Source organism: Thamnophis sirtalis, unplaced genomic scaffold, assembly GCF_051295495.1.
Source record: "Thamnophis sirtalis isolate CommonGarterSnake01/CBP01778 unplaced genomic scaffold, rThaSir2_p1.2 scaffold_3, whole genome shotgun sequence".
NCBI classification, from domain to species: Eukaryota; Metazoa; Chordata; class Lepidosauria; order Squamata; family Natricidae; genus Thamnophis; species Thamnophis sirtalis.
The window spans coordinates 113,206,545-113,234,371 of NW_028261383.1; the positions used below are offsets into that span (position 1 = coordinate 113,206,545).

At 39.1% G+C, this 27,827-nt stretch overlaps 1 protein-coding gene across 1 annotated transcript in view; it reads left to right on the forward strand.

Annotated features, from left to right (window-relative positions):
• The first annotated feature begins 13,893 nt into the window (after nucleotides 1-13,893).
• The window catches only part of ADGRE5 (adhesion G protein-coupled receptor E5), a 50,972-nt gene continuing 37,038 nt past the window's right edge, over nucleotides 13,894-27,827 (forward strand). Inside the window, exon 1 of the mRNA XM_087709728.1 lies at nucleotides 13,894-13,982. Coding sequence (XP_087565854.1) covers nucleotides 13,946-13,982 — 37 coding nt within the window. The 5' untranslated portion in view covers nucleotides 13,894-13,945. The remainder of the gene's footprint in view (nucleotides 13,983-27,827) is intronic.

Here is a 27,827-nt window from a genome sequence, read left to right on the forward strand (position 1 = left end):
AAACAGTTGCAGTTAACAGTTACGGTCATCTAAAGGTTAGTTTCACTTTAGTAGGGTTAACACAACTATATATATTCAATACATAACATCACCATAACTTTCTAGTATGCCTATGCCTGGAGACAACATAAACCTGTCTCACACATGGGATGGGAGTGAGATAAATACAACTTCATGGCAGCCCCGAAGAATAAAATTATTAGCAAGGGATGTTTATGTTCCGCACAGGGTCTCTCAAGTACAGAATTAAATTAGGGTACCTTAAATTAAGTCAAGCATCCTCCTTAGACCATACATCTCACTGGATATTCCACTGTTCAAAACTCTTGTGCAGTAATCAGCCAATTTATTTCATTATAAAAGCGGATTAGAGAACTAAATGTTGGAATTTAGATGAATTCCTAGTCTCCTAGGAATTGCTGTGAGTATAAGTAATGTTTCAGGAGCTTATATACAATCCTACAAAATCTGGAATTGTAAAGAGATTGCAGATAAATGTAAATTATAGTCCTCCTAGCAATCAATCGGAGCCTTAGAAAATTGCAAAATATCTTAACCAGTAAGACTCAACTCTCCATGCGTCTCTCATTTGCTGTTTCATATTGTTGACTGAGTTTGGGAAGACATATTCCTGAGAGTATGGCTATGTCTATTGGTAGGGAAAAAGCAGGAATCCAGAAGAGTTTGCCTAATTATTTAACTTAGACCATCATTCCAAACTTTATGGCATGAAAACTGCCTATCTGGCTCAATCAACAAAAAATCTGACTTGAAAAAACAAAGTCAATTGCTTCCCCCATTCTGTGGCGAATGCTGAGCAATTTGCATTCAGATTGATTCTATCACTAGATGTTGGTCTGACGTTTGTTATATTTATTAAGCAGGACAGGACTATATGGATATTTCCAAAAACACACGTTTGGAAATCCAGAAGTAGTAATACTCAGGATTTGGTGGGACAGAAATCAGAGGGCACAATTTACATCTGCTATTCCTTTTAGGCAGCCTTTCCAGACCTGATATTATGGATTTCAATTCCTTTTGAACATGACTATTAGTGGAGGGTGGTATGAGCTATAATCCATCACATCTAGAAATTATTGGGAAAGACTATCTTATGATATTCTTGGCCATCAATGAGACTAGTTTGGCTGAGAAATTATAATAAATTGGTAGTTTCAGAACAGTCATTATTCAGGATGGCTAAGTTTAAGTTTAACAAAAGTATAATCATTATCAGTAGAAGATCTAGTTTACAGAATAAAAATTTTATTTTGGAGTTCTCTAGGGCTATGATCTAGAACTTAGAATTTCCTTTAAAATTCTTATTAAGATTGTGCTACAGAAGTAATGCATATATTTTGAAATAACATAAGAAGGACCACATTTGCTCACTTGTCACTTCAGCAAATTCCACTGGCCTAATGCCGTCATCAGTTCATTTGGTTCAGCATTCCATAGGCTCCCTACAACACATGCACATAGTAGCCCTTTTCACATGTTCAAATAGATGTTGAGGGAGTGGCACCATGGCGTAGAGGGGAAGACACTCGCCCCCTACTTGGAAGGTTAAGAGTTCAATCCTAGGCAGCGACAGATGTTTCTCCGTCAGGGCACAAAGAGAAAATACATGCTGCAAAGTCTGCATAGGCATCAGGAAGGGCATCCAGACAGCAAATGCTCAGCTCCATTCAGTCACCCCAATCCTACCATGAAACAAAGGATTACCGGGTTGTTAAAAAAAAAAAGACATTAAAGATTGATGAACCAAGAATAATGCAACAAGATATGGGTGTGGTGAATATGCTCTTCTTCCTTTTCCAGGTGTGGAGATTGATCTAGAATTCTAATGCTAAATAATTTAGAAAAACAACTACCACACTCATAATTGGTAGATTTATGAAGAAAGTTACACAGGAAGTAAGTAGAGATATTTCTGACAGTAATGTGCTTTACTGGTGCTAGGTCTGGAGAGTCAGTAATTAATTTTTCTTATGTGAGAGATGGGAACAAATCCAGGATGTAAATTATAGCTGAATTTTTTGGAAATGACAATATCAAAACTCAGCATATGTAGAAGAAAAGATTCTGGGGATAAAAACTTAAGAGTTAACTTTCTTAAGAGTTACTTAAGAGTTAACTTTCCACTTGAAGGAAAGGAAGAGATCCAAAAAAATATAACCATTAATTAGAAAACAATGTGAAAAAATAGTTTATAAGGCAAAAATCCCTGAAGAATGTGTGGGCAAAGTTAAAAATACCAGTGTTACCACATATACAATCTGCGAAAACAATAAGCACATAACCACATCACAAAAATAGTGAACTAAAATAAGCCATCTAAAGTATATTTTTAAATACTCATATTTCAAATGAGGGAGAATGACTTTTTTTTAAATAGCCAGGAAAAGCCCAAGGCTAGAAAAAAAATTAAAAGTGCAGGGAGACCAAGTTTGGTTTTTAGTGGATAATTCAATTAAATTTATTTAGTCTGTCTTCTGTAAATATTTTTGAGTCAAAGTAGCTTCTAGTATTTGTATTAGTTGAATTATTATGAAAGCATTTTGTGGACTGTTTTTCTTTTACTAACAATTGCTAAAGCTTTAAAAAATGTATCTGCCTACCTACCTGCTTATTTATTGATTTGTAACCGCCTACCTCCTTCACTGTATCAATTTACAGTGAATTTGTATACATTTTCTTATTTAAATGAGATATTAGCAATGCTTTGAATTGAAGTTCTTGAATTTTGTATGTATTTTGTTTGTATAAAAATTTTGTTGTATTTTATAGATATGGCAAATTCACTCCACACCACTAAAGGCCAAGTCAACAAATATTGAAGATGCAGAAAGAGAGCTGGTTTAAGTATAATCTTTTGCACAGATCTTCACACCAACCTAGTTTTTCGTTTCCTCCATGATTATCCATAAATCCAGCCCTTCTCTCTTCAGAAACCCATCTCTGCCTTTCCATCATACTGGCACATACCTTTCCTCTTAATTGAGACTATTATTTACTTATTTCTTAAATTTATATGCCACCCATCTCATTAGATAATACAATACTGGGCAGCTAGCCAAAATGTAGGATTCTTGCCTAACCAGAATGTACCAAACTTCCTGGCAGGTATAGCTCATTAGAACAATAAGATAACTTACATTTGCAAGTATGCCCACAAGACAACAGAAAAGAGAGTTTAAAACCTTTAACTTTTTGCAATTACCTGTTGCTGGATATGGTGTGCACAGATGAGATTTCCAAAATAAACATGACATTAAGCACCAGGCATTAACTAAATAAACTAATAATTTAGTTTTGTGTAAGGGAATTTCCTAAAGTGAATAGGCTCTGTAGTCTCTTGAACTCTCTTGGAATTTTTATTTAGTTTTTTATTTATTTCATTGATAGAAAAGATACCAGTGGCATGGATACAACTGCATCAAAAGAAGTTGACTTACTACAAGTCCACCACCACTGGCTTTCCTCAATTTAGAGCTTTCAATATATGTTAACATGTAAATGCCACATCTGGAAAGCCTCCAAATTATTCTACAATAATTAGCAAGTGTTACTCATGGTTTCAGTTCTACGTAGAACTTCTACTTAATGATTTAAAATACAAAAATTAAAAGGAAGTTATTTGATAATCACTCTTTTTTTTGCCCCTGAACTGCAGTTTTGGTTGAGAACCTCCACCAAGTTCCTCGTTACTGGCTGCTGTTCTACCATCTGTTCAGGAAACTTCTGGGTTGTGCAAGCATGTTTTCTAGACACAAAAATATGTTTGCATTCTGCTTTTGCCTTCTGGTCCTCGAGAAAGTATATCAAAAAGGCTGAAATGCTATGAAAACAAACTCCAACCCAGTTTAGGAAAATGTATTCTGATGTAATAAATGAAGTTGTACAGGATGCAATCTGGGTCGTTCACCGGGACCATAGGTTTAGTCTTCTGAGGATGGGCTCTTCCTGGAGCCCATCCTCAGGGAACTTCCCTCTCACCAGAATGTGCCAACACATTAGGGATTCTTTGCCAACACATTCTGATGAGAGAGACGTTCCCTCAGGAGGAGCTCCAGTAAGAGTCTGAAAGCTCGGAAGATTTTTTTTGTTTTGTTGACTTACTACAAGTAAGCTTATATACCGCTTCATAGGGCTTTCAGCCCTCTCTAAGCGGTTTACAGAGTCAGCATATTGCCCCCAACAACAATCTGGGTCCTCATTTTACCCACCTCGGAAGGATGGAAGGCTGAGTCAACCTTGAGCCTGGTGGGATTTGAACAGCCAAACTGCTGAACTGCAGTCAGCTGAAGAAGCCTGCAGTGCTGCATTTAACCACTGCGCCACCTCGGCTCATTAAACCTCTGGTCCCAGTGACAGACTTGGGCTGGATCTTGCAACGCTATCCTGGGTCACATATATTTGCCTTCATTCATAAACTTGTTACGTCTACCTGTGATATCACGTTTCAAACATGTTTCCCACAGATGTTGCCATGTGGCATAAATCCTCAACCCAAAGAACACAGAGACAAATTTAGTTGAGCCAACTTGCCTTTCATAAATAGGCTTGAATGCAGGATGATTTTAAGCATCAGAATTAGCTGAACAGCGTTCATTTGTAGCAATTATTTATTCCCATTGCTTTCCTGGTTTTGTTGCAATAATCCAAAATTAGGGATTCCTTTGGGTTGCTCTGAGAAAAGAAACATGTTTTTAATTTATGCAGTTATTTTTAACTTTTGTGCATTTTCAGCCTTCTCTTCCTCATCTGTTCTTGAGAATATGGTCCCGTGGGGGAGGGATTCTCTAACAACTATCCTTCTTCTGTGGCTTCCTGAATTCTCTTCCCACTTCAGAGAATTCTATAGATCATGTCAATTCTGTACTGCAAAGCATTTCCTCCTCAAAGGAAGAAAATACATATTAATTAATCCCAAGCCATAAAATGTAATAGCACACTAGTTAGCTACCATCTCTCATTTCATGAATTCTTTGGTTTAGTAGAACAGTCAAGAAGGGAGAGAAAAGCCATCAGGCAGGGTGAGAATCGGCGGGTAGAAGTTTCCCAGCTGTTCCTCCTGAATTTCCTGGATTTTTCTCATCTATGCAGGTCTTGCCACCCACTCTGGGACCCCAAACAAACCTGTATTAATAACTAATAACTCTCTACTAATGCATCAGAATTCTCTACATGGAACTCTTGTTCCATGGCTCCAAAACACTCTGTGAATGGCAATGGTCACTTGGATAGGGGGATGAGCAGTGTTTAAATCCGATAAATAAATAAATAAAGACAAGACAGCCTGAGGGACAATGTTCAAGCTTCGGTAAATGTAACTGCAAAAATGGCCAACTTGTATTTTGCCATAGGCAACAAAACTCTATACCAGAATTCAGCAGAATTTTGAGAACAATTCAAAGTTGCTTCAGAACCAAGATATGATGAATTTTCAGGTGCGCAGTCAGAGGTATTCACTTACCTTCCCTACCGGTTTGCAAATGTGAGCGCGCTTGCGCATACACAGTGCTCATGCATTATGTTGGGGCAGATGGGCGGAGCCTCCCAAACCGGAGAGAACTGGCTGAATACCTCTGTGCGCAGTTCCTCTCTATACACCGCAGAGGGACTACAAATGCATTGAAATCCATGTTTGTGTTTCACAAAAGAATATCTTTACTGCTTGGGATGACTGGAATCAGACATTTTTAGAGAGGAACTTCTTGGTGTGTCAGATGCTAGAGCTTCTCAGTCCGTGGCACTTCTTAGCAGAAATTCTTACTATTTGGTAACCCCACTCCCTCCCCCAAACTAAAAGCTAGGGGTTGTAGAGGGGAATTGTGGAATCTATGGGAGGCAAAAATGTCTGGTAGTACCTTTTCAGACTAACAATTGTTATTGAAAAGTAAACAGTGTGCTGTATAGCAGTACACTTCATCAGATGTTTGGCGTGGCTATTAGGATATGTCAGGCAGTACGTGAGTAACACAATGGGTTTTTAACTTTTAATAAGGTATTTGTAATCTATCTCACAGGTAACTAGCATCTGCATAACCAATTTGTCTTCTCTTCCCCACTCCCAACTTAAATCTTACCATAGTAATCACTCTGTATGATTAAGTGAGCTACAGTTTACAAAAACTTATGTTTTTTTAAATAAAATCTGTTAGAGTTGATGTTATTAACTAAATGTTCAAACAACTGCGATTTGTACTCATTTAGATGGTGTGAATTTCAATGGATAATTATGAAATTTTACTGTGTATTTTAATTATATCGATAATTGTAAAGCATATTTTAATTTGTATTAAAGTATTGGGATTTCAATTTTTTAAAGCCATCTTTAAGCCCCCTAGATAAAATTTTAGCTACTGTTTTCTTCTACTAACTTTGTCTCTGCTTTCAATGTTCTTATCTTTATCCAAGTCCGAATATAATTTTCAAGAAATTACTCCAGTATGTCTCCTGTATTTCAATTTTAAAAGGTAGTCCACATCATTCTTTTGATACATTATTAGTTTGTCCTTTTCTATTTTTAAATGAGCACCCGATTCCATTAGTAAAATCAGCATTTCTATCACTTTCTTGTCAATTGTAGTTTCTAAGTCCACCTTAAAGTTCATTTGAGTTATCTTCAAAGAGTTTGTTCATCTTTAGTAACAACTTTTGGTTCCAGTAGAGTTAAAAAGCTCAAGCACTTCACAAACTCCAGATCAACCTTTAAAAAAAAAAATAGCCATCATATGCTTTGGTAATCATCTTGTTTTGCATCTGAAATGTAAATAAGACAGATTTTTCCCCCACAAAAGAGGGTATTTCTAATTAATTTTCAAAGTCTTTATTTGAACCAATTTCAAAAAGTGGCAAAAAAATTAAAGATCTTACAAAGCTGAAAAGATGTAATTTTTGAAATGGATTGAAGGGAAACTCTCGCAGAGACTGGTAGGCGTGCAGTTCGAAAGGTTTTTCAATCTTAAACAGGCAATTTTTAAAAAATAAATAAAACAAAGTCATTAAAAAGAGGTTTGGTCAAGCCTTACATCTATGAAAGGCTGCATTCATAACTCAGAGTATGATGGAACCGACAACTCCCAGTTTATTGCAAGCATCTGCAATAAATTTCTTCAATCTGTCGGCTTACAAAAATCAGCTGTTCGCACTACATACAGTAGATTTTAAAAGTCTACACATCCATGTTAAAATGCCATGGTTTTGAGCTGTTAGAAAAAAAAATCAGACCAAGATAAATCACTTCAGAATTTTCCCCCCACCTGTAATATAACATATATGTATATCATATAACATATATGCTATACAATTCAATTGAAAAACAAACTGAAATCTTTTAGGGGCGGAAATAACAATAAAAACATACAAAGTGTGCCCACCCTTAAAATAATACTTTATTGAAGCACCTTTTGATGTTTATGACAACATTCAGTCTTTTGAGGTAGGAGCCTATCAGTATGGCATATCGTGCCTTTGCTCTGTCTTCCTTGAAAAAGCGCTGCAAATCTGTCAGATTGCATCTCCTACCCACAGCCCACTTCAAGTCACCCCCACAGATTTTCAATTGGATTTAGGTCCAAGATCTGGCTGGGCCATTCCAAAACTTTGATCAAATTCTGATGAAGCAGAAGTGCGTTGCTCCCGGCTCAGCCCGGTTCAGCCGAACTGGTAGTGGTGATTCAGCCTGGGTCACAGAACTGTCAGCGACCCAGGGTGGCCATGCCCCCAAAACAGTTCCCTGGTCTCTTCTGACATTGCCAGCATGTTTCTGCACATACAGAACAATTTATAGTCAACTGTCCATGTGCAAGCAACGGGCAGCGTGTGAGAACCGCATGTGCAAAGCACGCACGAAGTAAATCAGTACCAACTGGTAAAGGAATCCAACCCTGTGGTGAAGACATTATTTTGTTTATCTAGATGTATGTTTTGGGTTATTTTTGTGTTGAAAAGTGAAAATTGTCTTCATCGTCAGCATTTTAGTAGAGGCCTGAAGGTTTTGTGCCAAAATTGACTGATAATTGGAACCGTTCACAATTCCCCCTCCATCTTGACTAAAGCTCCAGTTCCATCTGAAGGAAAACAGGTCCAAAGCATGCCACAACCCTGCTTCCCTGAGGACATGGTGTACTTTTGTGGTGCACCAAATTGTTTTTGCACCAAACATACTTTTTGGAATTATGGCCAAAAAATTCATCCTTGGTCTCATTGGATCATAGCACATTTTCTCACATGTTTTTGTTAGACTTGATGTACGTTTTTGCAAAACGTAGCCAGGCTTGGATGTTGTTTTTCTTTGTAAGAAAAGGCTTTCATCTTGCCACCCTATCCTGCAGCCCAGATACATGAAGAATGTGGGAGATTGTTATCACATGTAGTTCAAAATCAGTACTTGCCAGAAATTCCTGCAGCTTAATATTGCCTGGACCACTTGGCAGGCTCTCCAACAAGTTTTCTTTTGGTTTCTTTTATCAATTTGAAATATCCAGTTCTTGCTAATGTCACTGTCATGCCATATTTTTCCACTTGTTGATGACTGTCTTCACTGTGTTCCACGGTATACCTAATGCCTTGAAACATTATTTGTACCCTTCCCCTGACTGATATCTTCCAACAATGGGATCCCTTTTGATGCTTTGCAAGCTCTTTGCAGACTGAGGCTTTTGCTGTTACAGGCAACTGAGGAAATGTCAGAAAAATCCTACCAGAACAACTGAACTTTATATGGACTCCATCAGAATTACTTTAATTAATATTAGCGGTAACTTGAACACATAATGCTCAATGATAAGGATGTATTTAGTTATGTTTGATGGATAACCAGTGATCTTATTTTTAATTGTAAAAACTGATGCAAAAAAGTTTGTAACCAAACGACATGCTTGACGAAATTGAGGAAAGTTTTTTATATGTGTTGGTTTGTTTTTGTTGATTTTAAAAATAAAAAATATATATTAAAAAAAAGAATTACTTTAATTAATGGTAGTTGTGTAGTGACTGCTACGCATCATTATGAACACCATTAATTCTGAACACAGCCACATCCCTATTTATAAGAGGGTGTGCACATTTATTCTAGTACAATTTCTATTGTTCCCCACCCCCTAAAAGTTTTCAGTTTGTTTTTCAATTGAATTGCACAGATTATATATTATATTAAAGATTGGAAAAATTCCAAGATGTAGCCTTATTTTTTCTTACATCTCAAAACCTGGCATTTTAGCAGGGGTGTGTAATTTAAAAAAAAAAAATCCACTGTATGGGCAGTCTCCAGATCTTTGTTCTACAGAGAATTTCAGCAATCTGGATTTGACATCCAGCTGCTTTTTTGGCTGCAATACCCCTGCATCTGCGGAGGAGAGAAAAATGTGGACATTGGTTTGCCTTGACTCACTGGGAGCTCTTAAAGTATTCGGATTTAGATCGGAAGAAGCTGTATTTCACCCAGTTTAGCATACTCTTCATTTCTAACTTTTGTGTAAGAACATGATTCAGTCTTACAGCAACAGTCCTGGAATGAAAATATATTATCTGCTCTTGCAGTTGTAAGAAGGATAAAATGTATGTGTCTATATTCTATAAATACATTGGATCAGAATGAATTGATCCAGTTATTGATAGTATTCTATCATGCAATTCCATAGCACAAAGCATTCTGAAAATTCTTACTTTTAAAAAAAACCTCTTATAAATCAATTTGTAGGAAGAGCAACTTGAAAGGGCACAAGAGAACTTAGGTATGAGAAAAAATGAACTACTTCATCCTTTGATGTTTATCCATGGCACTAAACTTGTGCTGATATGCACAGAACAGGAACTAGCAATCAGTATAATTATTTGTCAGGTCACGGAAGGCTTTGACATTCTACATTTCTCCCTCAAAGAGTTATAGACGGTTGGTTTCTGGCTTGTTTTCTTCCCCTCCTTCTGCCAAACTGACTTTGACAAGACTCCTGGCTTTTCATCCAGCAAGACATGCCCCAAAAAAATATGTAAGAAAGAATATTCAGCTTTTTGCCTATATAGTACTGCTCTATTTGAGTTTAACCAAGAGCTCAAATGACAACTGAAAATTGTGGTTTGAGTTCTTGGTGCTGTGCTCTTTTTTCTGAAATGCAGAAATTGTATACAATATCAATAAACCTAGAAATAAATCATCCCACATTCTATATTTCTAGAACATCTAGAATTCAGGCATGGGCCAGAAATGGCATTGATTCTCCTGGATGACTATATCAGGACTTGCCTGGGGTGAGTACACTCCACCTAGGCTTCTGGGCTGTTTTTTGGCCTTCAGTATCATCAACCATGGCATCCCCATCAACCATCTTCAAGGGCTAAAGGGGCAACACCATCTCCCACCTAAGTACAGGTGGTCCTCGACTTACAACAGTTCATTTAGTGACCATTCAAAGTTACAATGGTACTGAAAAAGGTGACTTATGACTATTTTTCACACTTGCGGCCATTGCAGCATGCCCATGGCCACATGATTTACATTCAGATCAGTGGTGGGATTCAATTTTTTTTACTTCCGCTTCTGTGGGCATGGCGTGGCGGACAAGGCTTGGTGAATGTGGCAGGGGAAGGATACTGCAAAATCTCCATTCCCTCCTGATCAACTGGGACTCGAGAGGCAGAGAATAGATGGGGGTGGGGCCAGCCAGAGGTGGTATTTGCTGGTTCTCGAAACTACTCAAAATTTCCGCTACCAGTTCTCCAGAACTGGTCAGAACCTGCTGAATACCACCCCTGATTTGGATGCTTGACAACTGACTCACATTTATGACTGGTGCAGTGTCCTGTGGTCACACAATCCCCTTTTGCGATCTTCTAACAAACAGTCAGTGGGGAAACCAGGTTCACTTAACCATGTTACTAATTTAACAACTGCAGCTATTCACTTAACAAATTTCTCACTTAGCAACATAAATTTTGGACTCCATTATGGTCGTAACTTGAGAACTACGGATGGATAATATCAATCAGTATACAAGAAGAAAAGGTAATCCCCCCTGGATCCTTCAATCTGAGATGCCACGGTGCTTGTCTTTCTCCCCAATCCTTTTTAGCTTCTATCTAGAACTTCTGGGAGAGATTATTTGCTAGATTGCGTTGAGGTATCATCAGTACCCTAATGATACTTAACAATATATTGTCACCTTAGGCTGGGCTGGAGTTGCTATGAAGACCCTGACTCAGCTTTGGAAGGCTACACAGAACCAGGTGAGACTAAACCACTCAGATTAAATATCTGCAAGACTGTGTAGCTGTTTGATCAATTTGGCTTGATTCCAATGACTAGTTTGGCTTTGGGGTTCCCTAAAAAAGCAGGTTGATGACTTGAGGTTCTCTTGGTCCAGGGTTCGCATTGTCATGTTGTTCTCACATGACGTGTCACGACCTTTCCCCCCCTTCACTAAACCGGGGGTGGAGTGGCCAGCGCATGACGTATCTGGCGCAATGAGCCGTGAGTTTGACATCCTTGTCCTGGTCTCATGACTACTGCAGTAAATAGAAGGCATAGTCATGGGGGCTTGTCCAACTTTGGATGATAAGTGAAACGTCTTCAGAGAAAAACTAGAAAGTCCATTTGCCCCTTGAGAAAGCACCTTTGGGACAACCATGTCCTGGATGACTGACAATCTCCAAAGACATTTGGATAGTGTGCCAGTTGTGAGTCTTTGGAGATCAGGACTCTTTTGCAGCAGTGACATATGTCATCACCACCCCATGACTAGACTACTGCAACATTCTGAACATTGAGCTGCCCTTGAAGGCAACTCAAAATGCAGCCCCTTACAATACAATACAATAGCAGAGTTGGAAGGGACCTTGGAGGTCTTCTAGTTCACGCCCCTGCCTAGGCAGGAAACCCTATACCATTCCAGACAAATGGCTATCCAACATCTTCTTAAAGACTTCCAGTGTTGGGACATTCACAACTTCTGGAGGCAAGCTGTTCCACTGATTAATTGTTCTAACTGTCAGGAAATTTCTCCTCAGTTCTAAGTTGCTTCTCTCCTTGATTAGTTTCCACCCATTGCTTCTTGTTGTACCCTCAGGTGCCTTGGAGAATAGTTTGACTCCCTCTTCTTTGTGGCAGCCCCTGATATATTGGAACACTGCTATCATGTCTCCCCTAGTCCTTCTTTCTATTAAACTAGACATACCCAGTTTCTGCAACCATTCTTCATATGTATTAGTCTCCAGTCCCCTAATCATCTTTGTTGCTCTTCTCTGCACTCTTCCTAAAGTCTCCACATCTTTTCTACATCGTGGTGACCAAAACTGAATGCAGTATTCCAAGTGTGGCCTTACCAAGGCATTATAAAGTGGTATTAACACTTCACGTGATCTTGATTCTATCCCTCTGTTTATGCAGCCTAGAACTGTGTTGGCTTTTTTGGCAGCTGCTGCACACTGCTGGCTCATATTTAAATGTTTGTCCACTAGGACTCCAAGATCCCTTTTACAGTTACTACTGTTGAGCAAGGTACCACCTATACTGTACCTGTGCATTTCGTTTTTCTTGCCTAAATGTAGAACCTTACTCTTTTCACCATTGAATTTCATTTTATTAGATAGTGCCCAATGTTCAAGTTTGTCAAGATCCTTCTGTATCTTAAGCCTATCTTCTGGAGTGTTGGCTATTCCTGCCAGCTTGGTGTTGTCTTCATGCCCCATTCATTCCCTCATCCAACTCATTGATGAAGATGTTGAAGAGTACTGGGCCCAAAACAGAACCTTGGGGTATTCCATTGCATACTTCCTTCCATGAAGATGCAGTTCCATTGAGGACTGCACGTTGCGTGCAGTTGGTCAGCCAGTTACAAATCCATCTGGTGGTGATGCTCTCTAACCCACATTCTTCTACTTTATCTAGTAGTAGGTTATGGTCTACCTTATCAAATGCCTTCCTGAAGTCCAAGTAAACTATATCGACGGCATTCCTCTGGTTCACTAATTTTGTCACATTATCAAAGAATGCAATAAGATTAGTCTGGCATGATCTGTTTGTGACAAACCCATGTTGGCTTTTGGCTATTACTTTGTTTGCTTCTAGGTGTTCGCTAATTCGTTGCTTGATTATCTTTTACAGAATCTTTCCTGGTATTGAGGTCAGGCTGATAGGTCTATAATTTCCTGGATCTGTCTTTTTCCCTTTTTTTTTTTGTGAAGATGGGAACCACATCAGCTCTTTTCCAGTCCTCTGGCAGTTCCTTGGTGCTCCAGGATCTCTGGAAGATATAGTTCAGTGGTTCTGAGATCTCGTCTGCCAGTTCCTTCAGAACCCTGGGGTATAATCCATCCGGTCCTGGTGATTTGAACTCATCTAGGGTAGACAGGTGCTCACTTACCATTTTCTTCCCTATTTCAACTTGTGTTCCTAATCTGATTTTCATGGTGCTGTTTTTGAAAGGTTGACCCAAATGCATTCAAGATAGTTCTCATCATTGTTGTGCTCTATTTCTGTAGAAAGGTAATTATTTCTTATATATAGCGCAACTCCACCTCCTCTTGAAGGGCTAGATGACCTCTTAGCCCTTCCCCTCAAAAAAATACCCGTAGTCCCTTCAAACCTGCGTGGAAGGTTTTTGTTAGTGGCGGGCTAACAAAGTGGCCCTCCTCCCTTGGCGATACAAAGACCCGAATCTGAGTTTCGAGCGTGAGATTACTCGTTAAAAAAGAAGTCGGAGTCCTCGCACCTCCGCTGGGGAAAATCCCAAGATACGTCAGACTTCGAAGGGGCGAGGAGAAAGGATCTGGGCCGAGGCCAGCAAACGCCCCCGCTCCCGGCCACCGGCCCTCCTTTCTTTGGGCGGTTCTGGCTGTAAGATGGGCCGTCCCGCCCCTCCCACCCGTTCCCATGAATTTCTGGGGCGCCACCGGCCTTGGAGCTCTGAGCACCTGAGTCTTCGCCCGTCTTAGCAGGATGGTTAAGCTCCCCTCTTGGCAGTTTCTGGCTACGGGTAAGTAAGTGCCTCCCTCCTCTGTGCTACTACTTCGCGCTTTTTCCCATCTCAGCTGGGCTCCACGCCGTTTGGGGATTTGTAAATTTTCTTTTATTCCCTTTTGCTTTTTCCACGAGAAGTTGGCGGCTCGGCGCAAAGTCTTAATTGTTAAGCGGGGAGTTCCGGGGTGCCTTCCCGTCTTCGGGCTGGGAAAACATTGGGTTCAAATCAGACTTTATTATTATTACACACACACACACACACCGTCCCAATGCTAAACACTGCTTTTAAGTGGCCAGTCGTCCATTAGAAAGAGAAACCGGGTGCCCCCTGCCCGATCACGCTAGATGGAGATTCTGCGAAATGGATTTAAACTTTTCCTTCGCGCTTTTTCTCTCTCTTTTTTTAATCCAGCGGGACAGACAGAAGGCTGTTCTGTTCCAGGCCGTTTAACCCTTTGTCTACCGGCCCTTTGTTTTCTCAAAAAATAAAAATAAAAAAAAATCTCTCGCCACGCCCCAAAGTTAAGGAGAAACGCGGCGGAGAAGCGTGAATGGAAATCGTTTTTCACACCTCTTTAAAAGTTGGTACAATATCCCGGGAGAAAAGTAAGGAAGCTGTGGAAATAGCTAGGGATACGCCAGGCAATATTTATTCATCTGCAGCATTCTCCTCCGGGAACGAAAGCTGATGTACACCGTAATTCTCCCCACTTTACCCTCATAGCAACCTTATAAAATGGATTATTGTAGGCTGAGAGAGGGCAACTGGTCGAAATCGTTTGTGAAATGTTAGGGCTGAATGCTCAAGGGACCCGAATCTGTCTGGTCTTTAATTAACTAGTATTATTATTCAGAGTCACAAAATTCCAGGTTTAAAGTTCTTCTTCAAGCAAGGTGATAAATGCCACCACCAAAAGAGAAGAAAAATATATTACTTAGCTGTGAATTTTGAGAAGGGCAAATGGTTAATTACTTCCTTAAGAATATCAAGCACTACTTGCACTTTGAAAAAAAGAAGTAGGAAGGAAGGAAACACAAATTCTGTAGCAACAACAAACTGTAGCACCAGCTCATCCTGGAAAGTGTGCCTATATCTGCAATCTATCTGAAGTATCTGAGACCACAGACCTAACTCTGAATTAGCAGAGTGAAAGAACAAGAAAAGGAACTCTATGAGAAATAAAATCACACATTGAACTGAGGATTTAGTAGGTCAAAAGAAAGAGAATCATGCATAAATGTAACAAATATGGACAGAATATTTCATTTTTAAGCATGCAATCTATAGATCTGGCTGTGGTTGGAAATAGGAGTCGAAGACATTGCGCGTCCAAAAATTGTCCAGGTTTTGAGAAGATGTGAGAAAAAGGAAACTAAAAGCAGATTGGAATAACTTTTAAAAGGGAGGAGAAACTTGTGCAGTCTTTAGGAGGGTTTGCAGATGTTCAGTTCCTCATAAAAAGTTGGGTGGGGATGTTCGAAAGAATTGATTTATGGACCAAGAAATAATAGTACGATGCATCTCTGTCCTGTCTACTACAGTAGCTTAATTGCGACAAAAACTGGCTTAGCTTCTGAAGAGAGAATGGAAAGAAAGTTGAGAAACAGCTATGACAGAATGGGGTGGGACAGGAGGCTGTTTAGTAGAACAAATGTGATACTTCCTTTTGAAATAGGATGCGAGGAATGCTTTTTAAACCATTTTATGAACAAATTTAGTACATTAAAACAATAAAACCAAGTTTTCCCCTCAGGGTGAAGACTGCTTTTCCTTCTCTCAGGCTGAGGGGAGCGGGAACAATAAAGGAGATTTTTCAGCTTGCAGTTTGGCAAGTTTCAGTGAAAAGCTCTTTCATGATTATTTATGTTATTTATATCCTGCCTTTTCTTACAGGAGCTCAAGGCAACATAAAAAACACAAAAACTGTGTTTATCCAAAATGTTGAACCACAGCCAACCATACTTTAGTCTAACACAGTGTTTCTCAACCTTGGCAACTTGAAGATGTCTGGACTTCAACTCCCAGAATTCTGGGAGTTGAAGTCCAGACATCTTCAAGTTGCCAAGGTTGAGAAACACTGGTCTAACATATTGTGTGAACTTCAGGAGGTGATGTGAACACAAAAAAATGGATCAATAGAGAAAGGCACGATTTATTTAACCGATTTATTTAACCATGGATATGCATGTCATGTGAACGTAGCCTGTGACTCTTGAGGTCATGTTGAAGACTTCTTTCAGGAAAAAAAATGGAAAATGAGCTGCTCTTCTTTTTTCCTCAAATCTGTCGCATGAGGCTACAATCCTAAACAGACTTGATAGTGGGATTTACTTTGTAGGGGCTTTATAATATATTCCTGGCATGAGCTCAAGAGCTTGTGTGTGTTATGCTTACAAAATATTCTCCCCATCTTCTTCCCATCTGTTTGGAGGTGCTACTTTGTGCATTCTCTTTAGAGCTGCAAAAACACACCTCCAGGACTTCTGGCGCTGGTTCACAGGCATTTGGCCAGCTGGCTTCTCAGTCTGTTGTCTTGATGTCACAGGGTCAAGCCATGTCTTTATCAGAAAGCTTTTCCTAAAGAGTTGATGGTCCTTTTGTGTTTTAACCAAGAATTTTACCTTGGCTGAGTCAGTGCTAACTTTGGCTCCCACTTTTTTAACATATTTGTAGACTGGATATTGTCTTTGTTGTTGTTAGTTGCAAAGTCATGTCCAACCCATCACAACCTCATGGACAATGTTCCTCCACGTCTTCCTGTCCTCTACCATCCTCTGGGGTACATTTAATCTCATGCTTTGGTGATTGTATCTAGCCACCTCATTCTCTGTCGTCCCCTTCTTCTTTTGCCCTCAATCTTTCCCAACATTTGGCTCTTCTCCAGTGAGTCCCTCCTTCTCATTAGGTGGCCAAAGTATTTGAGTTTCATCTTCAGGATCTGGCCTTCTAAAGAGTAGTCGGGGTTGATCTCCTCTAGGACTTATCAGTTTGATCGCCTTGCAGTCCAAGGGACTCACAGGAGTCTCCTCTAGAACTGTAGTTCAAAGGCCTCAATTCTTTGGCACTCAGCCTTTCTTATGGTCCAACTTTCACAGCCATACATTGCATACATAGCCTTGACTATACGTACTTTTGTTGGCAAGGTGATGTCTCTGCTTTTTAGTATGCTGTCTAGATTTGCCATAGCTTTCCTTTCCAGGAGCAAGCATCTTTTAATTTCTTGGCTGTAGTCCCCATCTGCAGTGATCTTAGAGCCCAGGAAAATAAAATCTGGCACTACCTCCATTTCTTACCCATCTATTTGCCAGGAATTGAGAGGTCAGGATGCCATGATCTTAGTTTTCTTAATGTTGAGTTTCAAGCCAACTTTTGCACTCTCCTTCTTTACCTGCATCAAGAGGCCCTTTAGTTCCTCTTCATTTGTCTTTATTGTCTTTACTGTGCCTTTCAATCATACAGGCTTCTGTGGGAGAAAGCACAGATAGTCCTTGACTTTTAACCATTTGTTTAGTGACCATTCAAATAGCACTAAATAGCACTAAAGTGACTGTTTTTCGTACTAATTATGATTGTTGCAGCATCCCCATGGTCATGTGATCAAAATTCAAATGCTTGGCAACCGATTCATTATGACGGTTGCAAGTCTCCTGGGGTCATGTGATCACCTTTTGCGACCTTCTGACAAGTAAAGTCAAAGGGAAGCCAGTTTCATTTAACAACTGTTACTGATTTAACAACTGCAGTAATTCACTTAACAACTGTGGCAAAAAATGGTCATAAAAAGGGACAAAACTCACTTAACAACTGTTTTGCTTAGCGACAGAAATTTTGGGCTCAATTGTGGTGTAAGTTGAGGACTACCTGTATAGAACTTGATCAGTAATAAATAACATGTGTTTTAGGGAGGGAGGTGGTACTGTATTTGATTGAATTTATTTAGTTACATTTAAGATGACGGGGAGCCAATTTGATGTAGTGGTTAAGTCGCCAGGCTAAAAACTGCAGACCAGTTTCTTAGGCACAATGCCAGCAAAATGAGCTTGGGCCAATCATGCTCTCCCAGCCCTAGAAAGAATTCAGAAGTTTGCAATGGCAAACTCCTTCTGAAATCTTAGCAAGAAAACTGCAGGGACTTGTTGAGGCAACTGCCAGGAGTCAACACAGGGAGGAAGGAAAAGACATACATCTGTACTAGCATAGAAAGGTTTTTTTGTGTGAGTTTGTGTATACAATTAACAACAGGTCAATAACAATTCAGAATGAATTCAGAGTGCTCAACGGGACCCCGATCGCCCACTGGAAGACTCTTGTATGAACAAATCTCTTCCTAAACAGTCCTGAGCAAAGACATGTTTAGCTTAACATGTCTGAACAGGTGCTGTCTGTGTACAGTAAATATGACATTTTGTTCAGATTTGTGCTCAGCCGTAATAACAATAGCAGTAATAAAAGCAGTGAAGTTTCCATAGCACTTCATTTTTAACTTTTTATCAGCTAAACAGATTTAACTGATGATTGTTTTACACATCACCACCGTATAAAGCAGGATTTTTCCATAAAGTAATGTTTGCCCCAAACTCTAGATTTAGTTTTTTGAGTCGGATACCGTGTATAATCCATGTATAATCCGAAAAAGGTGGCAGAGCTAAATTTGATTTAATTCAATACAGTTAATACTGTTGCACTTTTGCCTGATTAAGATTTACAATTCAGAGAAAACTTCAAAGGCTTCAAATAATATACCACTCAGGTACATTAGGACACCCGGGACCCTGGCAAAAAAATTAAGTAATGGCCTTATCTATAGTCCACACTAATCCTTCACTTTTTTTTCATTGGTTCCATCATAGTTTTCTGGTTACTACTCATCTTTGAGAAGAACTTGTAGTCTTGGAAACAGTTGAAGAGAGGCAATGATATAAGGCAGAAAGATTATATTTTTAACTTTAAGACATATTTTAATATTTGTCATGTTGACAACTTCCTGGAATTATACATTATTTGACCCTGGTTCCACTTCTTAAATGACTTAAAGGGAAGTAGGGATGACATCAGTGGGATTTAGCAATATACTGTTTTTCAGTTGCAATACACATAGTTGGTAAATTCTAAATCTTAAGTGCTTATAGAGACTGAATGTCTAGGCCTGTTGTTTAGTTGAGGCTCTTTTGCTCTCGATAGAGTAAGCATCCATCTATCTTCATGCTTCTAACTAGAAAAAAATCACGAAAAGTGATTAAATCAAGTTGGTGTTAAATTTATTTATTTACCATTCCCTTAAAATATCTATGAGTTATTTTTTTGAAAAAAAGTTAAACTTTTTTCATATGTGGCTTTTCCCAACAAGCGCATGTGACCAAAATTTACCCGAATACACTGTAGTCCTCGACTTACAACGGTTTGTTTAATGACCATTCAAAGGTACAATGACACCGAAAAAAGTGACTCATGACCATTTTTCACACTTATGCCAGCATCCGCCTGTTTATAATGATTTACATTCGGATGCTTGAAAACTGGTTCATATTTATGATGGTTGCAGTGTCCCGGTGTCATATGATCATCTTTTGTGACCTTCTGACAAGCAAAGTCAATGGGGAAGCCAGATTCACTTAACAACTATCTTACTAATTTAACAACTGCTGTGATTCACTTAACAAATGTAGCAAGAAAAGTCGTACAATGGGGCAAAACTCACGTAACAAATTTCTTACTTAGAAACATAAATTCTGGGCTCAATGATGTTAATAAGTTGAGGACTCTCTGTAATAGCATCTTAAGTTCCTACAGTATATGTACATGTGAGATGTGAAGAGATGGTTTTCTACAACTGATCCTCATATGTCAAACTTTCCTTAACTTGTAATGATGGGGTAGGTGAGTTAGACAAACATAGCTTGATTTAATAAACTGAGAGGTGAATAAATCTTTTGTCCATGCATATTGATTTCTTGCATCAGTTTCTAATGCAGAGAAATGAAAAAAGTTCTCTTCAGTTAATCAAAGTTTTCCATATCCCCTGAACAGTAAAACAGTGCTTATTATTTCTTAGGGAAAAACTAAGATTTACAATTGGCTTAACGTTTTGATTTGATTTTTTTTTAAAAAAAATATGATTAGATATTGCTTTTTAGCTTAATTACAGTTCCTGCAAAAGGAACAGTTATATGGGAGATGAGTTTTTAACACATTTTTTCAATGAGATATAATAATCCAATTTAATCCTTGTGCTCACTGATCTGATAAGAATTGCCTTTTCTTATGAAAATAATGGACTGGTGAAATGGTGAAATCCCATTGCTATTGACTGTAAAGGCTCCCCCACCCCGGGGAATAAGTAAATGACATAATCCTGCCAAGGTCTCCTTTTCCTGTCTGAGGAAAACAATATTTATTTTAAAAACCAATATTTGCTTCATAACCTTTTCTTTCAAACAAGAACATTTAAAAATTGCCATTTAAAAAAAAATGTGGACAGTGTGTGTGAGTTTCAGGATAGTCAAAATAGAATTTAGAAGATTCAAATATACAAAACCCGGGCCAGAGAGAAGTACAGAAGTAAGAGCAATTGATGTTTATGTATGTTGGCTTAGTCAGTACTGAGAAAGAGAGCAAGATTGATTAGAAACCTATCCTGACTTCTCTTCAGGACTCTCTGTGGAATTGTCTATCAAATTTCTCCCCCAAAGCCAAATGATTTTCTTTTGTTGTCATAGTTACCTAGGCTTATTATTTGCTAAATGACCGGATTTGCACAGGCCTCTGGTTGATCCAGTGCACTTCTGACAGATATTGTAGTTGGTTTCCATGTCAATTTCGTCCCTGCTCTGATGACAGACACACCAGAGGTTCATCTGCCTCATCCCCTCCAATTTCTAACCTTGTAAACTCTGATGAAACTTTATCAGATTTCCTAGCCATGGCTTTCCTTGTGCCATTGGATATAGACTTCAATGCATTTTCCCTCAGGACTTGTTTTTTCTAGCTTCTGCGTGACTTACTTAGAGTTGTGTCCCTAATTGAATACATGTGAACTTGTATTAAAGATATTCCTCAAGTTAATATATTCTGCCTTAGCCCAGTATCTTTCATATGGTTGACACACACACACACACACACACACACACACACACACACACACACATATACATACATACATACATACATACACACACACACACACACACATATATATATATCAAAGTTTCTATCAAAACTTAGGGAGCACTGCCTTTCACAGAATGTGAAAAAATCTATACTATAGTATACATCTTAATTATGTACTATAATAGCAACCAACTAAAATTTTCACATTGGTCTCGCTCTTCATTCTGAAACTGTGTACTATACAGTATTGTTTTCCTTTGATTATTTTCCTTCATTTCTGAATTGGTGCTAATAATGTGTTAGATCAAACTGGTACAATGTGAATTAAAAACCAAGGAGATTAAGAATATTTCAGATCCAGTATTACCCCATTAGGAACTTATTCCTAGACAATGTAGTCTAGGGTCTCAGATGACCTATAAATAGAAAGCAGAATAGATTTTGTTACTTATCCTAGAAAGAAAAAGAGTGTGAAACTATTTCATACTATGTCAGGATGCTGCCACTTGATTTGAATGAAACTTTTTATAAAACATGTTTTATTCTTGTACCACAATACAAACCAGATGATATGCAAGTTGGTTTGAGTCAAATCAGGCTGGTTTCTGGATCACCAAATTAGGGAGTGAACTGCACCTTGTATTTAATATATCTGTAGCCACAGTTGTTCTTTAGTTGCATATCTTGCAGACATAAAATGTGAAGAATCTAGACTAATTCCTCCTTCTATTTATAAGACCAGGGAACTCCCACTTAAGGCTGGTGTAGGGGAGCCCTCCAGATGGCTATATCCAGTGTCAAAAGTGGTGACTTATTGCTACACCTGCTCATATGGAATGTGTAGGTCCTCGAATTGCAGCTTCTAAACAACATCCATATGGCCAAGAATGGAAGTGTTTGATCTTGACTTCCCAAAACAGAGTCTTGGTCTTTTAGTCATTAAGAGAGGAAAGACAAAAACTGCTGGGTATTTCCAGGGCATCATAGTAAAAGTAAATGTTATTTTGTTCTGATTGTATTACACTCTCATAACGAGCTTTCCCATCTGAGTTCAGGTGTCGATGTATTCATAGTGTTAGTTCAGATAATTTTCTGGTCATTCATAATAGAATGGCTACAAAAAGCCAGAAAACTGGATATTATGGAAATGTCCATCAATTCAGAATATTGATACTGAACATTAACTTAAATAACTATGAAGTGCAAAGGTCTAGGGAACAAGTTATCTTAGATGCTGATGTAGATAGGGTTTTTTTATGTTGCCTTTCCTGGAAGAAATGTTCCATGCAAGAGAGGGGGAAGGGGGTTAATGCTGATAGATCCTTAGCTGATGTGAACTGGAGTAAAGACTTATGGGAAGGGACATTATAATCCAATTCTGATCCTCATATGTTTTTCATATAACCTATGCAATGCTTTGTTGTGTCCTACCCAGATTTGACCTTCCATTGTATAATTATAAAGCAGTTTAATGGGAACCTTTAGAAATTCTGTGTTGCGGCGCTGTGTTCTTATGTTGCTTAGTTTTCCCTGGTGGCAACATTTGTTATGCTTTGTAGAGGTGGAGAAAGACCTTGGTTATTTCTTCACATTTTGTTCAGGAAATGAAGTGCTTTTCTAACTTGGTTTCACATGGTAATATTCTGCAGCTACCACAACTTCCTTTACTGTTCCCTGTATTTGTTGCTGCTTAGATAGAAAGGGTAATTTCAAAATGATATGAAAAGTTTCTGCAATCAAGCAATGAGACAGATGGAGGTTTAGATTTCCATCTAATGCAGTCTTTCTCAACCTTGACAACTTGAAGTCCTGTGGACTTCAACTCTCAGAATTCTGGGAATTGAAGTCCACAGGACTTCAAGTTGCCAAGGTTGAGAAACACTGATCTAATGTTTTCCCTAAAAGGAAAGGTTGGAGATTCGATGGAAATTGTCTCATTCTGTTCTTGAAGAGCTAGAGGTACCTCCAAAAAAATCATTTATTAGCCCGCTATCTGTTTTGATATGAGTAGCCCAAAAGCCTTTTATATCAGTGTGGTTCACTGAACCATAAATGATATCAAATGAAGTCAAAACTCAGCAGTTCATGTTAAGGTTTAATGTAATGTGTGAAGCCAATCCTAGGGGGAAAAAAATCTTTGCATGGAGATAAGTCATGAATACAAGTTTCCTCTGCTACAGTTCAGCCTGCTATTAAAATTAAAACAGATTGCCCCCTTTTATTTGTTTTATCTCTGCTGCTAAGGATGTAATGAATCCTTTTTAAAGGAATAATTTACTAGGCAATTATTAGTAAATAAAACTTTCCCTGGAAAAATCCATGCCATTTTATTCAGTTGTGTGGGTCCTCTTGACCCTGTTATTTTGGTCTTAAGACACTAGCAAATACTGATCCCCCAATTATTGAACTTCCCTAAGAGTTCGGCCTTAGCATCAGCATGTGAAGGAATTGCCTGTGGCAATTTTGTATGTCCCCAAAGGGCCATAAATGGTTATTTATTCGATATAGCATTGCATTTCAGTGACAGAAAGAAGAACGACTGGCATTTTCTGTAACTTGGCCAATCATGGGTACTACTTAATGATCGACTTCACATACCAAAATAATCTCCTGCAGCCTTATTTCAGAACAGCAGACTTGAGGTCATAGTACTGAATTTTGTTTTCCTGATTTGGCTTACTTGGATCTCATTGTGTCAAGTGTTGAAGGCACCAGGGCTGTGTGAAAACTCTAAGCCACTCTAAACTAAGCATAATTGGTGAGGTTTACAGTAATATAATAGTGTCATGTTTCCATAGAGATGAATGGAGACAACTCAAAAATAGCTTAAGGCTGATCAGTGGAGCTAGACTGCTTTGTTTTCTAGTAGCCTTGATGAGTTCGGTATATTCATGGTATATTTGTCTGACTCAGTGTACACCGTCCTGCGTGTACCTATTTGTCATCTCATTGCACTATACTGCTGATTGCAATGTGATACATCAGTATCAATATGTGATATATGTTGTAATTGTGTATCAGGGATTCCCAATATAGGTAGTCATGGGCTTTCTACTTGTCCTGATTAGTATATGTCTCCCAAAAAATTAAGAAGAAGATGCTAAGGGAAAAAATGCATGTGTTTTCAAAATCCATAAACCTCAATAAAACCATAAACCTCAATCCGTGAAGTAAATCTTGCACGTTTATTTTAAGTGTCAAATGACCTAGATATCACAACTGGCCCAAACTAGCAAATGAAAGACATCTATTAGAGTAGGAAGGAATCTGGAGAGGAGCAGATGAAGAAAGGAAGAATCAGAATGAGCTTATGTTCCCTGCTGATCTTGGCTTAACTGACAAGGTTTCCTGCTAACTTCACCATTTTGAGAGCAGCTTGTCTATTTCTGCCCTGCCAGAAACCAACTAACTGACCCCAAAACTGATTGATAGATAGAGCTTGAACAATTATATGAATCCTGGTGGTGCCATTGTTAGAATGCAGTATTGCAGGCTAACTCTGCCCACTGCCAGAAGTTTGATCCTGACCGGCTCAACATTGACTCAGTCTTCCATCCTTCCAAGGTCAGTAAGATGAGGATCCAAATAGCTGGGGGCAATATTCTAACATTTGTAAACCGCTCAGAGAATGCTGCAAAGCACTATGGAGTAGTATATAATCTAAGTTCTATTGCTATTTTATATATCTATTCCAAACATTATCCTCTAATGGAACTGGTGACCATGAAAGATTGAGTCACTCCTACTTCCTCTTCTTGCTCTCATCACTGCTTACTGCATAGAAGTAACTTTTTTCACCTTTTCTGTGGAAGTTATGTAGCAATCCAAAGAAGAGAGGCTATCCCACCCTCCTGTGGAGGGAACATCAGATTAACTACACTACAGTGGTGGGTTCCGGATCCCGTTGCAACTGGTATGGTGCAACGGTGCCCGGTGTCCCCTACATGAACATGTGCAGCATGCACATGCATACTTACCATCTGCAATGCTCTGTGATGCTCCAGCTACTCGGCGGAGCGTGGTACAGGTGCCATACATTCCGTGCGCGGAAGCCCTGAAGAGCTCAAATACCGGTAAGGAGTGCAGGCGGGTGGGCCTTCCGGAGCACCGGAATGGTACCCGGTGCTTCCGGCAGGCACCAGTATGCCCGTACCAGGGCTTACTAATCATACCCTACCACTGCTACGCTGTCAGTGTTGTCATAAAAAGAACTTGCCAAGAAAGCATCCTATTTCTTTCTCATTTAAAATGACAAAAACGAATCACTCAGGAAAACAGCAGTGATCTATCTGTCGCCTAGGTTTACTTCTGTTTGAGAAATTTCAACAGCAACTTGAACCAAAAGGTCAAGCAGTCTTACTCAAGCACTTACTAAGAAAGGAACAAGTGATGTGCCAGCAACATGCTGTTTTTTTACTCAGCTTTATTGGGCATTTATTGATTAAACTCAGCTTTATTGTCTATCAAGCCAAGAATTACCCTCAACCATTTTCTTGTAAAAGCCATGGATATCCCAGAACAAGTTGGATTCCAAGGCAGGCCAAAGCATTGGGGTTGTCTCAAAGTGCCAATTTAGTATTGGTAAACTTGGGTGAAACCAGGGTGGAGCATAGGCTGAGATGCCTTCAGCAGAGAATAGGAGACTGGGAGCAGAGACTAGAATGTGGAACAAAATAGTCCACTTCAGTAGCTGCAGTCAAGTCCCAGCTTCTCCCTGGCAAGCACATCTCCTCCTACCCTTTGGTTCTTTATCAAGGAGAAGAAAAATGACATCTGCTGGTTCTTGTTTGGATATTACAAAATACAATATTTTTGTGCTACTCTTCAAAATAGAAGAAATTGAGCAGTGTAATCTGCTATATTTTAAGTTATCAACATTCAGGTCTAGCCAAATTCAACAGTATAGAATAGAATAACAGAGTTGGAAGGGACCTTGGAGGTCTCCTAGTCCAAACCCCTTGCTGAGGCAGAAAACTCTATACCATTTCAGACAAATGGTTATCCAACATCTTCTTAAAGACTTCCAGTGATGGGGCATTCACAACTTCTGGAGGCCAGTTGTTCCACTGATTAATTGTTCTAACTGTCAGGAAACTTCTCCTTAATTCTAGGTTGCTTCTCTCCTTGATTAGTAACCAGCCATTGCTTCTTGTCCTGCTTTCAGGTGCTTTTGAGAATAGCTTGGCTCCCTCTTCTTTGTGGCAAGTAGTTCCTTGTGACAATCAACTAGCACCCCAAGCAACAGACATGCTTCAAAGCATATGAAGAAGCAATTTGTGTAGCTCCTGCCACTAGAAGAATAATCAGAGAATAAAGATAATACTTCCTCATTCTCAGACTACTACAATCCATCTACTGTCCAACTTTCATCTATATGCCCATCTAGCAAAACATTTTAAAAAAAGATGGTTTAGTTTAGTTTAGTTTCCTTTATTTGTATGCCGCCCTTTTCTCTGGGGGGACTCAGGGCGTCTCACAATTCAAAAAGGGGGGGGGGAGACAAACAGTAGACAATACAACATGTTAAAAAAAAGAGCACAACAGTCACACAGTTCGGGTAGTTCTACAATCTTAACCCCAGGCCAGCCGGGACAGCCAGATCTTTAAAGTGGCGCGGAAGGACTGGAGGGTGGTGAGGGTCCGAATCTCCACGGGGAGTTCGTTCCAAAGGGTCGGAGCAGCCACCGAGAAGGCTCTCCTCTGGGTAGTTGCCAGTCTGCACTGGCTGGAAGATGGAATTCGGAGGAGGCCTAATCGATGCGATCGTATCGGTCTAGTGGAGGTAATTGGCAGTAGGCGGTCTCTCAAGTACCCAGGCCCACTACCATGAAGGGCTTTATAGGTGATAAGTAGCACCTTGAAGCGCACCCGGAGATCAACAGGTAGCCAGTGCAGCTCGCGGAGGATAGGTGTTACGTGGGTGAAGCGAGGTGCACCCACAATCGCTCGCGCGGCCGCATTCTGGACTAGCTGAAGTCGCCGAATGCTCTTCAAGGGCAGTGATATACAAATGCCCGATATACAAATGCATTGTTGTTTGTTAACTCTTTCTATGGAGTCTTTAGGGTTCAGGTTTTATAATGTAATGTGGTGATCCCAGTATGTTCTCTGCATGTGTGAATACTTTATATTCAGGTGGACAATCAAATATGCTATGGTGATTTGTTTGCTGAGTTAAGCAGGCAGACTGCCAAATGAAAAAGAGTGCAGTGTGCGAATATATTAGAGACTCAAGCCAATAACCAGACTAATGTGCTTTTGTGTTATTGTATTGTTAAAGGGCTGATTGAAGTGAATTTATTGCTAATACTGGCTTTTTTTTGTTGGATTAGTTCTGAGACTGTTTGCAAACCAGGCTACAAAAAAACACATTTAACTGTTGCTTTTATAATTTAGCATAAGATGTTTAAAATGTTTATTTATTTTTAAATTGGTCCCATGGCTGATTTTATATAATGCTCAGTAGTATATATGAAAACCAAAAGAGGAAGGTGCATTATACCTTAAAGTGGAATGCTGAATTTTACTTCACTGGAACTTTCCATTTTGTGTTTTGTTCCAATGGAATTTGAAAAAATTGAGTCTTATTGACATAATGCTTGAAAGCGGTAAATTTATTTCAAGCTTGGAATTAAATATTTTTCTGCTTCATGCAGATCAGTGGTGCTATTGTCTATTTTATAAGATTCAGCAAATTTAGTTCTTTTATTAGGCGACAGGGATTAATATACTGTTAGAAGTCAAGTCAGGGGC